General features: G+C 39.6%; 1 protein-coding gene across 1 annotated transcript in view; it reads right to left on the bottom strand.

The window, feature by feature from the left end:
• Window positions 1-16,274, bottom strand: part of CLIC5 (chloride intracellular channel 5) — a 73,131-nt gene that overhangs the window by 15,933 nt on the left and 40,924 nt on the right. Inside the window, exons 2-4 of the mRNA XM_030490822.1 lie at window positions 8,951-9,060; window positions 8,476-8,601; window positions 7,020-7,126 (exon numbers count right to left, since the gene is read on the bottom strand). Of these exons, the coding sequence (XP_030346682.1) occupies window positions 7,020-7,126; window positions 8,476-8,601; window positions 8,951-9,060 (343 nt within the window). The remainder of the gene's footprint in view (window positions 1-7,019; window positions 7,127-8,475; window positions 8,602-8,950; window positions 9,061-16,274) is intronic.

Below are 16,274 nucleotides of genomic sequence, written 5' to 3'. Positions count from 1 at the left end.
TTTAGGTTTTTATTGTTTTCAAAGAGTATTTTTTACATTTCCATCAGGAAATCTTCATATCTTAATTAGCAAGGTCTTAGAAGAAGGAAATGACAGGTAAGTCAAGGAACATCCCCTAGTAAGGTACATATTTCTGAGATTAAGATGATGATTTGTTATAATTTTAGAAAACTAAAGTCCTCTTCCTTCCAATGGCATAAAATTTCAGTTCTTAGTTTTGGCAGGTCAAAAGATATTGATCCTTAAAGCTGTCACTGGTACCAGACAGAGTATTGATGGCTCTGGGCCTCCAGCCAGCATGATTTTGAGGAGAACTTTCAAAAAGTTATTTCTCAAGCAAACTTATTTTGCAAACTGCTGTTTCTGAGCATTTTAAAATCAGTCTTTGATTGCTGGGCAGAAAGCAGATAAAGCAGAGCAGATGATAAATGCAACTTGCAGCACTACATAACAAGTTAGTACACAGCTATCACCACTGTTTTAGCGGTCTTTATATATGTGTTTTTATAAAGAGACAGAGTGGAAAATAGTTTTATTAACATATCATGAGTGAGTTATATGGGTCATCCCAAATGGATGGCAATAAAAGCTTTATATCACACTCGCCAACATGTATTTGGTACTTTATGTGCCACAAATGTTGCAGAAAAGCTATTTTACATATGTTTTAAAGACTGGGTATTTTTTATATTAGGGCTGGTTTTGTAAAGCTGCCAGACACTTCAGCTACTGCAAGCCCAACAGTATTCAGCTCAGAGGGAGTCATAAAAACTTGTTTAAAATGTTCTGAAATAGCTTTTTTGTGCTTCTAAATGCCGAAGTTAAAGATCTGTCATCCTGATACGTTCCACCACAAAGCAAGTCTTTTTCTCTAAAACTATTTTAAAAGCTATTTCAAGCCCTTCCTGGTTGCATGACAGAGAAAATTTAATATTGTCACAGCATAGGACGAACTGTGGCCCATGCTGCGCCTGGTACAGGTGTGGAGTTTTGTAGTGGAAAAGGGAATATCTGCAACTAAAGAGCAAGAATGAAAAATTTTAATGGCAAGTTAATACACAGACATCACACACACAAATATATTTATACCTACATATTCATACAGCACCTTGAAAGCTTGTGCAAAAAACATAAAGTGTTAATTGTCGGTTCCAAATTAGAGCCTGATCCAAGATCTCTGTCACAGGAAACTCAGCATCAACATAAGGGCATTCAAACAGCTTTTTAAACTTGCTTTGTTAAAGTCAAGAGGAGTTTTGCCAGAAATTTTGCTGAGCACAGGGTGAAGCCTTTAGGCACAGAATAGGCCAGTCGGTTCAAAGAGTCAGGACAAGCTGCATCACCTTTTCAGTTATAATCTGACCCCTTTGGAAGCCAGAAGCCAGGCTGGAAGGAAGAGAGGTGAACCCCAGACCTTCCCCACCAAGCATGGAGATGCTCTGGGGACAGATGTTTTGCTTTCCTATACCCTCTTGCTGCTGACCCACAACCTTGAGAAGCTCCTACTCAGGTACATACATCAGCTCAGGTGCCACAAAGGATCTGCACCACAGAGCTCTTATATATACTGTATATACTGTAAATACTCTATGTAGGTTTTTGGAGTGAACTGATTTTCTGCTTATTAAGGAGGCACACAATGACTTCTTCTAAAAAGAATCAGGGCACACCACTGAGTCTGTGCACATACCTATACTATGAATCTAACTCTCTTCTTAGCAGGAGTAACTCCACAGCATAGAACTGATGTAGGCCAGTTTTAGTTCCAGCCCTATACGTGTGTGTGCACATCTACTGTACACATACATGCACAGCACACGAAGAGAGACATTTCCCACCTCACGCACTTAACCACAAAGTGTGATGTAGCTACTGAAAGAGGTGAATGGCATTTAATCACATGCAAGTTAATGATTTAAATGCTCTTTTATTTTTGGCCTCTTGATGTAAATCCAAACCAGACAAGCGAAGTCCTCTGGTCAGACGGCTGGAAATTCCTCTGCATGAAATCATGTTGGTGGTCTCCCAGCTCAGCGCCTTCTGAAGAGCTGTACAGTGAAATATCCTTCCGTACCACTAATGAATGCGCCCACCCACACTGGAGCTGGTGCCCCCTAAGAACTCAATTCAAGAACAACTTTTTAAACTCATAAATGAAATCAAAGGGCTCATTCTACGAGCCAAAGAACCTACAATTTTAGGTGGGACAGTTAATGGGTGGTTACTACAGGTTGTCCCCTTGGGTTACAGTATACAGTCTCACAAGAAAAAATAATAAGCAGGATACCAAATATGTACACAGCATTCCAATTAATTAAATTTCATCCTCCTCCAATGAATACATAAATTGTTGCTACCCTGGTTACTGTACAAAGCTTGAGTGACTTGCCTAACATCAACCAAAGTAAACAATGTTTTCTTTCCTGTGCTCAAACAAGATCGCCTTCTAGATATTAAACAATTGCTAAGCAACCAAAAACTCTCAAATTGGCCATGAAAGCTCAAGCAACAGCACCCAGGAAATAATTTTTAAGATGACTGACACTAAACTCTCCCAAGGACTCCTGTTCTTCTGTGGATGAGCACTTGCCATCTCAAGTACAAGCAGTGAAGCCTGGTGGCAACATCCAGAGAACTGAGTAACCCAGTTGTGCCACTGCAGCAAGGTGTGGATCTAATCCTGCGATGAGGAGATGAGAGAGGCCTGTTATAAAATTATCAAGTGACACAGGGGGTGGAAGGAATCAAGCTTGTTGTAACTGAAGTGACTTGAAATAATAAATGCACACGCTTTCTTTAAACACAGCTTGCCACATCCTGAGAATCTGGAATCAATTCCTTTCCTTTCAAGAAGCTTAAAAGTCGTGGGACTTTGATATGGCATGAGCATGTTTGCTTCTGGGCTTACAGCCCTCGCCAGCCTGTTCCAAGCCTTTTAACATTTTTATATTATAAGACAGAAAAGTTAGGAAAACAAAGATGGAAAAAAAGAATCAGAAATTCAGGGAACTATTAAATCAGGGCAGCCTAGCTGCCAAATACCTTTGGTAAGTAAATGAATCATGATCAATAACATATTGCCTTACAGGCTTACAGAGAAGGTTATCACCTGCTTCTGTGCCAGGCATAAAACATAATGGTGTGTGGCTAATGAAGTACTGCATGAATCCAGAGAAAAAAAATTGCTATTTTTCTTTGTAACATTGAAGTATTTTACCTCAAAGTAATTTTAACTCATCCAGAAAAAACAAGATTTTTTTCCATGAAAACTTGGTCAAAATTGATAGGTTACTATGAAACACTTCTCTTTTGGTGATGTTGCATTTGTAAGAGCAAACTGTCTTGATAGAAGGAAACCTGTTTTATTAAGGGGATGTTTTGGTTCCAATTGTAAAGCTGCTTCCTTTATGTGTTCACGTATTTGCCAGCAGAGGGTATCACAATCTTAGAAACAGACATATGTATCATTGCATCTATTCCTTTCGACGCAAGAATTCAGACATTCACTAAACAAAGAAATTACAAATCTCGTTTTCTTTTGCAACTTTTCCACTGTCAGGAAAAAAAAAAAAAAAAAGCCCACAGAAATAGTTTAGCTAATTAAAGGGTGCAGACTATGTTACCTGTGCCACCTCACCACCTCTCTCAAGATAGGAAATATTGCAATGACATGGCCAAGTGATGGAATCAGTTGAAGTCTGAAATTGTTGCATGACCCTGGCTGTAAACCCTCTTGGAAGGAACATCACCTTGGGCTTACATTTGGTGTGTATTAGGTTCTCATTAATGCTCACATCCAGTTTTCTCATACTGCAGAAATATCGTTCATTATCCCAACCACTTCACGCTACTTTTCAGTAAAGAGGTAATAGCCACAGGCTGTAGTGAGAGCTCATGTAGACCGCATGATCTCTGCTAAACCAGTATGCTATGAAGAGTAATGATATATAATTTCACTTAACCCACACTTCTCACAGCTAGAGCTGTGATTAGGCTGATGCTACAAATTTCCAACCCATCTCCCACGCTTTAATGAATTCACCTCCCTGACTCCCAGTTTAAGAGAACATAATTTAAAGAACCTGAAGTTTGGTGATTTAGCTTATTTGGTAGTCAACACTCCCCTATTCCCAACTAAAATAAATTACAATTATTTTCTTATAACTGTTTGAGTACTCCATTCTATTCCTGATTTATGAACAAGTCTTCTTCTATTTGTACATTTTGATCATGTGGAAGTGGTGTCCGAGTTGGCTTTCCAGATTAGCACAAGCACTTGAGGCTCAGCTGGAACTGGGAGCTGATACAGAGGATAACTGTGAGACATGTATTACCTTTATCTGCGAGTTGGGGTGTATGGTAACTGTTTAAGATAAACACAAGTAGCAATATCTGTTCTTTTTGGATCTCACTTGCTCATATGGACACAGGGAAAGGGACATTCACCTATGTAATTATATTTTATGTTTGTAAAATGCTTTTTATTATTGCAGATCTATGCACAACTACTTCTGCTATTATAAAGAAAAGATAATGCATCTTCTGTATTATCTTCTGCAAAACAACACATATCAGAGCAGGGCTAGAGCCTCAGATCCATTTCTGATTGGTCTTGCAATTAAAAAATAAAAAAATAAAAAAATGCAATTTTAATGAAAACAAATCGAAAAGCAATATTTTCATTAGGAAATAGGCATCCAGTGGTGCCGTCCTTTCCTTTTTCATAGTCTTTTCACTGCTCAAGAAATCTAACACAACTACCTTTTAATTAACTCATTATCTGCTATCCAAATCAGCCTTCAGAATAACTGCTGTGGGTTCAGATGAACTGGATAGGAAAGCAGGTAAGATGTTCCTGGGATGAGGGAAAATCTATTCCTGCTTAGCCCTTGAAAACTGAAAGTCAATTTGCTGAAATTGAGGTCTACTTCCTGCATGCCCATGGCAGGGAGGTTGAAACAAGATGATCTTAAGGTCCTTTTCAACCCTAACCACTCTATGATTCTATGATTCTATGGCATAAGTCTGCACTGATAATCCCAAGGACTCTGAGGTCTTCAGAAACTTTATTCTGTTGATAAAAAAAGCATGTAGGTACTACTTATACTCTGCTCATCTCTGCTTTATTCTCCCTGCACTGCTGCACTCCAGCTGTAAAAATTAAGCTAAAAGTTTTCCTCAACTTCAAAGAGGAAAGTTGAGTATCAGTATGTTTAGAGATTGCAGTGTGTCTGGATATCACAAAATCACTAATCAGACAACAAAAAGGAGCGAGGATGTTTGCAGGGAACAAAGATTGTTGTTCTACTGTCACTTAACATCTCTTCCCTATAACCTTGGAGTGCTTAATTGCCACTGGGAAGCATTTTCCTTTCATTTTTAAGCATATCTAGACCAAGAGTCTGCTGGGCAGAACTACAGAAAGCTCCCATTAATCACACTGCAGCTAGTGAAAATGTGAAGATCTGGTCACGAGCACTTTGCAGGATTAGATTCCTTATCTCATAGGAGCGGATATACAACCTTGAATTCCAGCTCTGGTTATGACCAGATGCAGATACCTGTAGGACAGCCATTTATTACTGGCTGGAGATGCCAGCCCTTATGAGTCCAGGGATTTGCATGTTGCAGAGTCACTGAGAAGCGACGTGTTGGGTTTATGCATGTGGACAGACACTCGTGGCTGGTTTAGAATGCAAGGAGCAGCACAGATGAATTTAAGATTTACAGTTGCAGGGAAGACCATAAAAAATTCCTTGCAAATAGCCAAGATATTTTATTTTTGCTGTAAAGTCTATTTAGCCTAACTCTTAATTTATCTTTCTTTTACAACTTCCTACAGAGGATAGCTGAGCATCCCATTAGTATTAAACAAAAAAACACAACTTTTTAGCATCCCTGAGAAGTGAAGCACTATAATTATTTCCTTCTGTTAACAACACAAAAATATTAAGGAGCAGATTGTTATCTGACATAAATCATCATTTACCCGTTTTCATCTCATGGGTCAGCCCCAGGCAATGAAACATAATCACATAGATGAAATCTGTGGCAAAGCTGGAATCTGAAAAAATCTAGCCTTTTCTGCATGATATGATACAAGCACATGGTATTTAATGTGTCTTAAGTCTCTGTCTGTGAAATTAGTAATATAAGGTAAGATGTACATCAGTGAGTAACTGAGAGTATTCTTCTAGATCATCTCAAGGGATATGGCAGTGTAAATCCATTAGCTTTCATCCAGAACAGGAGCTTATACTAGCTGAAGTCTTGCCTCTCCAAGGGGAATGTGGAGAATAAATGCAGTTTCATTAAGAAAACAGTGTAGGATGCATGTAAATATACTCCCCAGCTTCTGGGGGGTTATTTCTTTTGACACACAAACATGTGAGGAGAAGCCTGAAGCTTACAGAGTGCAAATCACATTTCTTAAAGCCACTTATTTAATTTATTTATTTTACATTTAATGTCTTGCTATAACTCCGTTTATATGAGCAAATTAGCTATAACAGCGTAACGTAATCATAACTGTGCCAAGAGTCTGACGGTTACATCTAACCAATTATGAAGGTTCAGGGCATGAGCTGCTCTCACCCAGTCATTCACTGCCAAATTTTTAATACTAGCACAGTTTTGGGCCCAGTCAACACACATTCCTCTAAAAGGTGACTGGGCAGAGTAGAGGAGGCAGTTAGGCCACCAGGGACTTCCAGTAAGTAGGATGGGATCCTGGCTGTAAGCAGTTCTGGAGGAGAAGCTGGGCTCTGTGGACAGGAGCCATGCTATAGCAGCTGGTAAACGGGCTACTAAACATTCTATGGCCTGTTTTATTTGCTATTATAGATGTAGTTAATCCAAGTGTGGATGGACACGTGAATTGAGTCCAGTGAACCAAGCTGATCAGCAGAGGTACCTGATGTGATGTGAACAGTTTACAATAAAACGATTGAAGAATGGCAAAATTATTGCAGATCTAAGCACACAGACTCCCTGGCACATTTGACAATGATCCTACTCACCAGCGTTATCCTGCTGCTTGGTATTTTTGATGTATGCAGAAAATTTGGAAAAGATATCAATTCCAGCAGTGTTTGATTCGCGGTGCTTGGCAGCCAACTTGGGGTACCTGAAAAGCGAGAAGCAGTGTGGAGAATGATATCTTGTTACCAGCAACATAGTGATGATTACAAATACAATTTGCAAGAAGAAAGAAAAAAGCCCTGTAGGAGGAACTGCAATTAACACTGTCATTTATCTCAAAACAACAGCTTGGCAAGTCCCTCTTAATAATAACTGTGTCTGTCAAGGCAGGCGTTTGGATAGTTACAGAGGGATGGTTTCATGACAAAGGTAATTGCACTGGTGCTTTATGTTACCACAATCCAAGACACAGTGGCCTTAAATCAGAAGGAAGCATAAATTTCCAGAAAGATGCAGGCAAGTTTGGCAGCCAGCTCTCTCCATTATGAATGGCAGTCGTGTCTAATTCCTTACACTGAAAATGTACTCCAGAATGTAATAGCAAGGCATGTTAGTATTACCCAGGTGAAGGAACATAAAGTTTTCAGTTTCTGAATTGTTTTTTACAGACACCTGGCACAAAGGAATACATAGATTTGAAAGACCAACACAAAGGAGCGACTCCTACTGACTTCAGTGGTCTTGGAACAGAGTATAGAAAATTTAAATATCTCATCTCTTGCCTCAGGACTGGCCTATAGCTGCTGATTCACTTGGAGATAAAACACTCTGCAAGGAACCAAGCCAATTTTCATTGATTCATAGATTTTAAGGTCCAGATCACAAGCCAACAATTCCTTCCCCCCCCCCCCATCCTTGTATGAAGTCCAAAATGTTGGACTAACTAAGGCATATCTGGTATATTTAAATCTTTCCTTGGGAGCTTGTTTCAGTGGTTAACCATTCATACAGAAAAAATTTGTGCTTTCTTTCTAATCTGAATTAGTTTGGTTATAACTTCCAGTCATGGGCTCTTGTCATTTCTTGACTGGAATAACGAGCACTTTTCTGCCTCCAGAGCCTCTCGTACTCTGTAATCAGTTCCCCTTCCAACCTTTCTAATACACCATACAGCTCAGAAACCTCCAGTTTTTCACTGTAAAATGCTTTTCCTGGCACAGATATTTTTGTGTGGCAATTCTCGGCATCTATTCCAAGTTATTTTTAGCTTTGTGAAATGTGGACACCAGACCCCTACAAAATTTTTCTTGGTCTCCTTAAATCTGCATACAAGGGCATCCTGAAATGTGTACAGAGAAAACATTCTGCAGTTATTAGTCATACAAGCAACCTTCACACATGGAAGTCATCTCACTGAAGCTAGTAAGTTTCATAAATAAATATTACTCCTGTAAGTAAAGACTGTAGGATAGAGTGCTTTTTAGGAACCCCTCTTAGGACATCTTTCATTCTTAGGAAATAGAATATTGACTGAAAAAAATCCCAAGTTCTTACTTTGGAGGTGCGAGAGTCTCTTCCAAGAATTCCTCAATCTTGTTGACATCTGTCTTGACTTCTCCATTAAAAGTCAAGAAAGGTGGGTGAGTCCCAGGAGCCAGATTGTGTAGGTCAGCTGGCTTTCTGCAGAGAGAGAAAAAGTCATGAAATCACTAATCTTTATGATCAAGTAGTTGCACAGATATTTATAGATCCTAAAAAATCAGTTTGCCCTTCTGTTTTTTGTTGTTTTGGTTTTTTTTAGTCCAGTTTGTGGTTAGAAGACTTTGAAACTACCCCAAGCACCCTGTTTAATATAAAAACATTCCATATGTGAAAAAAAAACCAACAACCCAACCTGAATCCCAACTATTTTGTTGTGCACCACAGACTTTCTAGGCTAGATACCAATCTGATTGAACTTGGTGGGACCTTTCTATAGCGAAAACACTGGATCATATAACTATTTTCAATTAAACTGAATGATTTGTACCTTTTCAGGTCAACAGTGGTGACGTTGAACACAACTCCTTTGAGCCAGAGGATCATGAAGAGACGCTGCGAGAACGGGCAGTTCCCAATGCTTTCTCCATCTATCCCTGCCTGAGGGATGGAAAGAGAAGAAAAATAGATTTCAGACTTGTTAATCACTTACCTCCCTCAAGATGGAAAACTGGATGCTGAAAGAAAAATAATCACTTTAAAAATAACCATCAGTGCCCGCTATTTAGTATAGCTTATCATCACCACAAAAATGGAGTTACTCCAGGATTTCGCTGTCATGAGGAGCTTGAGAAAGTAACCTGGTGTTTCTCTTAAGGGCAGCTCTGGGTAAAGGAGATGTGTCCCTTGCTGATGGCAAGCAACATCCAGGAGACTACTATATTCTCTGAATTACTCACATCCCTTCAGGACTGCCTGCTTCATGGACACGCTAGAAGATTCAGGACAGATTTTCTGCTCTATTTAATACTGTGGACTGCAGCTTGTATCAGCTCAAGATCTGTTTCATTGTTTTATGGTCCAAAATGTGGACTTTTAGATTTAAATTTAAACCCAAGCACTCTGGACATTCACTCATTCTTGTTCGTATCAGTAAAGCAACAGCCTCAGACACAACCAATGAGATCTAGACAGAAATCTCCATTCGAATCCTTCCAAGGTTCAAAGCAGATTTCAGCCACCACATTCAGTCTGTTCCTATCTCTAGTATCTAATGAGTTGCCTACAAACCACTACAAAACAATAAAAAACTGCTAGTGTTAGCATTGAGGAAACTGACTATTTTTTCCTCTGAAAATTTATGGTCCTTAGCCATGCAAATCCTGACTTTGAGCCATGGAGAGATACAAATAACACTAGCTGAACTGAGCCAGAGCTGCGTCCAAGGACAACATCCTTCTACAATAATTATGCTTGTGGCCAAAGCTTTCAGGACGATAATGGTTTTGATAGATTTCCATTTTAATTTGTGGTACCATTGTGTTTAAAAGATTCTTATAATCCTGGTGAAGCAACCAACCTTCCGTTGTTGAACCGCATGGGTTGCGTAACTATTTTATGCACACAGTGTGTGTTCGAAAATGGCTGATGAAAGAGCTAACTAAATAGATGCTCTTTGCCTTTGGAGAAAATATTATATTACTCTGTTTGCTCTCATAAACTTTAGCTTGTTAATATTCAAGCTGTGAGGTAGCATTTGTCTGTCTTAAGGAAGGAATCATCTCTAATTATTGCAGTTCTGTGAAACATTCACAGCACAACTAGAAGCACTTTGAGATGTGTCCAGTTGCTAGAGATTCAGGCCTTGCATCTGAAATGTTTATCTGAGAGATTTCCTGGTTGGCGTCAGGAATCTTTCTCATGTCTTCAACACAGCTTTTGATGATTCTGGGTTTAAAAACAATTCCACAACTCCTATCTACCACAATATGGAGAGACTGTGGAATCAAGGCTTGGAGAGAACCCATTGTGAAGTTTAGGGCTATGTAAAGAGTTTTTATCTGAGTTAAGATTGGTTTTGAGCACCCAGATTCTAAAGATATTTGGATATGGGGGAACAGTTTGGCTGTACTTTTGCCTGAAATTATGGATCTGCAATATGCCTTGCACATGGCACATGAAAGAATCAGCAAACAATGGCGGTGAAAGAGTGGTATGGCATGAGGATGAGCAGAAGAAGATGCATTTTCCCATCTGCCTGAGGTGTGATTAGCCTAGTTCTGCAAAATTGCACTAGTTAGTTAGCTCTGATCTGCAAATCTCATGGCAAAACAATGACAATGTCACAATGGGAATACCAGGCACCACTGTATTGCATGCAGTAATTACTGCAAAGTCACATTTGCTGATTTGGCTTGTTAAACCATTGCCAAGAACATTTAAATTCTTACCCTTCTTGAAAAGAGGCAAATGTTATAGGAGAAAACAGCAATACGACACCAAATTTCTCTTAGTCTCAAATCATAATCATATCCTTCATAATGGAGTTGGCTAACTGAGTCTAAACAATATATTACAAACCTAAAATTTGAAGAAAAACAGATCAATGGCTGAATGAGAGGGCTAAAGACTGCAGACCAAAGGGCTGATGCTCATCTTACATTCTCTGGATTTACTTTGGCTTGTAAATGCATTGATTCCAATTCATTCTCCACCTGATTCCCTTCAGAGTCTAAAACTCTGATTTGCCAAGTCCTGCAAACACCTTGAGAGCAAAGAGGTCGTGTCTCACAATAACATGTAAAGCTCTAGCCTTCCTTGCAGGTCTCTATCCTTCATGGAGGTGATCTCCTGCCTGTCGTCATCACTTACTTCTGGTGCTGCAAGTAACAACTTCATCTTTTTTCAGGAAAGAGACTTAGGAAGACCATTTCCCTGCTCTCTCTCCAATTATATATTCTCATACAAAGGTTAAGGGTTACCCAGATCTGCATCTTTTTACCCATTCTATGTCCTGCAAGGCAATAGTGAAAAACCTTCTTGATACCAGAGAGGACTGAAGGGGTGACAGAGCAGCTGAATGGCAAGGAAGAAACAGGAGTGGTGGGCCATGTGAGGTTAAGGGATGCAGAAGTCATTGGGGACAGGAGGAAGATGTGAAGTCTGGAAGAAATAGGATTCACTTGGATATCAAAAACAAAATTAATTGTGCAGGTCAAATGAGGCCTCCAACAGCCCGAATGGACAAAATATCTCCCCAACACTTCCAAAGGAGTGGGAAACATTAATTGCTAGAGACATATTGGGAATAGACAGAGGAAATTCCAGAAAAGAAAGATACACTAAAGAAAAAGCATGGTATGATCTCTGTTCAAAGCTCCTGGATCTGGAAACCAGGCTCATTATTTGGGTGGAGTCTGACTCATGGTGTTTGATCTCATGTGACTGGCATAACTGAAAATGCTACCACAAATCACAAGGCAAACTGGTGACAGAGGAGGGAACAGAATCAAAATCTCCCCAGCAACACAAATTGCCCATTAAATTCAGCTCTTTTTCTGCAGATATTATAGGCAAGGCTCTGTCAGTTTTGTGAATTCTTTCTCATTGCTTCTAACAGCAGTCAGTAATTCAATGTTCAGTACTCAGAAAGAGTGAAACCTTAGCAGGTAATAACTTCAAAGACTTATCAGAGTGTCTCAAGACCCCTGTGAAGTCTATTAACTACCAGGAGACAAGAAAGAACAGAGAACTTCCCAGCCTTAGTCACTCTTAGCTTCGAAGAAAAACAGCTTGCTTAAAGCACCCCACTAGTGCCTAAATACAAGCTTACTATGTATCTGTCCAAGGTTAAGGGCTCAGAATGCAGGAATTAAATAATACCTTCATCAAGATCAAGAAATCAAACAGTGGATGGAAAGAAAAGAACAAAAAATTGACAAGTTAGAGAAACACCATTTATCCCTGCTGTTGTTCACAAATGAGCACAAAAGCTTTTTCACATAGCTCCCCTGAAGCACAACAAAAATGATCAACCACATACAAAAGGGAGCAAGTTGGTGATATATGCACTCTCCCTGCCAGAAACATCAGATATTTCTGATTTAATGATTGCAACTAGGGACGGTCTTGAGGCTTTGTAGACACTAGGATCAAGGACATAGCTTTAAAGTGCACTGGAAGTCCTAAAGCTGTGAAAGGGTTTCAGAGCCTCCTTTTCCCTACAAAGAATGACCTCGTCTGAAAAGGCAAATGCCCAGAGTTACTGTGGAAGAGTAAAACAGATTTAAGTATCTGCTAGGCAAGATTTTTCGGCTAATGCTCATCCCACTGAAGTTTAACTGAGATGCCCAGGGGAAGGTGTCCTGTGTGGGCAAGGCCAACATGCACGTTCAAAAGATTAATCTGGACACCTTTCACTTTGACTGAAACCAATCAGTGCCTGAATTCAGGTGGGATGAATGTGGACCTCAGTGGTAGAATAGCCTGGAGGCAGAATTTCTAGAGAATAAATGTGCTCCAGCTTGGAAACATCAGTTTCTGCTCCCATGGCTTCTCATAAGCTTACTTTTACTAGTTCACCCACTAAAAACAAAAATAAAAATCTTTTTCTACTTCTTCTCCAGCTGTTTAGATATTTCACACCAACTGGTGCAAGGTCCTGCCCTGGAACTCAGTATAATCACATCAGGAAACCTCCACCATTATACCAGCTACTTGTCTCTATCTGAGTAATGGCAAGAATGAACAAGATGTTCTCCTTTCCAATTTATAAGATGCTCGTCCTTAAATACCTCAGCAATTTTTAATGAATTAATTAATTAAACTTCAAAGATATTTGTGTGCACAACTGGCGGATGTACAGACACATTACCAAGGAACAAAATTAAGGAGCAGGGAGGAAGTCTTGGTGATGAGTTTGTGCAAAGTATTTCTGTAAAGTAGAGGTAATATCGAAAGTATCCAACCACTGCACAGCACAGCTGAATGACACGAACAGGGAGCTCTTCTCAAGTTCAAGCTAATACTTTGCTATAAATGAAAAAACTGGAATAAGCTTCCTCACTTGTTCCAAAAATACTCCAACTGGTACATGCACAGTGACTGCAATGCACGCAGACAACTCTATATTATTTTAACTAACCTGAAGGAGAGTGGTAGGGAGCAAAGCAAGTTTCATTTCCAGTTATTCCCAAAATATAGCAGCTTTAAAGAAATATACTGTCATTAATAATGACTAAGCATCTAGCTTACAAATGGCAGCCCTGGAAAGAGCTGCATGTCAGTAAGCACTGTGTTTTTTCCAGGAAAATAATATATCTGGGTTTATCCATACTAGTCCTCCTTTCTTTTTTCATTGCATTGAGGCTACTCTGCACAATGGTCCAGTGCTCTCTGAGACACATGGGTGAAGTAGGGAGATATTTTTGATGGCAGTAAAGCACATTTCTTTTTCAAAAGGATTTTAGCTAGTTAGTAAAAGCAGGCAGGCTAATTTACCTCAGTGTTTCCCAGTAAGGATTAAGGAAGGATTTGATTTCATCATCCCTACAATCAAAATCTAGATTCACATTACACATGGTTACGCCCTCTCTGTTTTAAAACTGGGAAAGCGCCTGCCTTTTGACACTTACTCTCCTTACGCTCAGAACCCAAAGGGGAAGTGAAAATCCTATTCGAAACCCAGAGCAGGCCAAGAAATATTCTATTTATTGTGCCATTAAAAAAAAAAATCTGTCTTCGTAATTATACCACACACACAATAGCACAAATCTCCATTGTAGGGAAAAATCATTGGCTGCAACACGAGATCAGACATGCCAAGGTATTGCTTTAGCAAGGATAGGTTTTTTTTCCAGTTTCTAGTCTCTTTCACAACTTCTCATCCAAATGTAAAAGCCAGTAAGCTATTTGGAGTGCCACCAATGGAGAGGCAAGCTAAGAAGTGTATATTCATAGAGCAGCACTGGTAGGTTTCAAGTAAGAAGTAAATCTTGTAGCACGAGCCCTGTGTATCACAGGCCACTCTTGTTGACTATGGCTCCGGTTCAGGAAAGCATTTAAGCATGTGCTGAAATACATCCCAATTCAAAGGAAGTATATGCTTGAGTTTAAGCATGTTCTTCAGTTCTGATGATTTCAATGGGACTTAAGCACATACTTAAGTACTTTCCTGAATAGGGGCCTACAACAACAATAATAAATTTGCTGTGCACCATTTTAACTCTGTTGGACTTTCTCCGAGATTTCATTTTGCTGGGAGAAACTCTGAGCTGCAGCCTTCCAAGGGAGGGAAAGATAGAGCAGAACTATATTCCTAAGCACACACACATGGAAATGGACCATGTGCATACATGACAAATAAAAATAGAGCATTTGCTAAAAAGACTGTCAGGGTAGTAACAAAACAAAAAGGAAGTGGTGAAATTCTTTAGCCAGCTCCCCAAAAGCCAGCCAAAATATTGTCCAAGTCTGATATACATACAGACATATATCATAGATACACATAAGCTTAACATGGTCTGCACTGCCGGCCAATTTGAAGGGAGCTGGCTCGTTACCCTAGGTTCAAACTGGCTGAGCAGCACATCAGTGCAGTAGAGGATCTCCGAGGAGCTGTCATGGTATTTCTCAGATCTCTGCAGTTTTGGGAGAGATGTGTTGTGTGGCAGATGTCTCTTGAGACATTCAGGATTTCCAGGAGATGGAATTGCAGGTTGGAGACCTAATGGGCATCAGTAGTTAAGACATGACAGGTATTTTCTTCAGGTTTGGGAAAATCATTATTTTCCAATTTTTTATATTCACACGAATGGCAGCATGGGCAGGAAGCGATGAGTCATAAAGGTCAGCTTCTTCCTAGGGATCCTTTCACAATGGCTTAGGATGTTCACAGTTAAAGATCCATTGGCTCAAGCTGGTCCATAGGCCTGGTGCAGAGCAGATTCCTCAGCTGAGGTCCCGGTAACAGAGTAGCTACATACACAGTGATCAACCTGTACAAATAAGTCTTGGTTTTCCTCAGGGGCTTTGATAAAGCCACTGGCTACTACACATGTTCAGCATGAAATATGTTTTGCTTTGAAATAAACTTTGTGACGCCTGTGAACTCCAATCAGTCATGTGCAGTATGGGTTTAGAAAACTACAGACTAGACACGGGTAAATAATCTCATCACGTGAAAATGATTCATGCTATTCCATCACCTCTTCTGCTTTCTTTAAAGAACTAAAGGCACACAATTTGACAAACACCAAAAGAGTAGAAAAGCACAGACTGGTCCGAAACCCTAGACCAAGAAATTATTTTGTTCTCTTATATATTTGCAGATCCCTTACTTATCATTGCATGTGTTCAATGTAATGAGAAATTGATAGCAGAAAACAAAAGGAAGTAGGAACTATAATGAAACTTCCTACACCAAAATATATACATAACTATATCTATATCTACATCTACATCTACATCTACATCTATATCTATATCTATATCTATATCTATGAATTAAGGCTGGCACAAAAACGTGGTTTTTTTCCAAGAGACCATGTTCCAGCATGCCCTGCTGTGAGGAATTTATGTATGCCAAGTCTGACTTTCACATGTTGATGTGTAAGGGAAAAGCCCCCAGAAGAGTGAGAATCATTAAGTAACATCAGCAGTATTGTAGAGACAAACTACATATAGCATGTCTTTAATTTATATTCTTTAAATGTCAGCAAAATACTGGCTAAAGAATGGGCGGTAAATGCAGGCTGACACTTTCGAAGTGGCTAGCAGCTTTAGACCCTATGAGACAATTCGAAGGCAGCTGACCTCACAGGCATCAACTCTCTACACTTGGAAAATCAGGTCATGAGCCACCCAGACGGAATAGC

The sequence above is a fragment of the Strigops habroptila genome, chromosome 6, assembly GCF_004027225.2.
Source record: "Strigops habroptila isolate Jane chromosome 6, bStrHab1.2.pri, whole genome shotgun sequence".
NCBI lineage: Eukaryota > Metazoa > Chordata > Aves > Psittaciformes > Psittacidae > Strigops > Strigops habroptila.
This window is presented reverse-complemented; position numbering and strand designations above follow the sequence as displayed.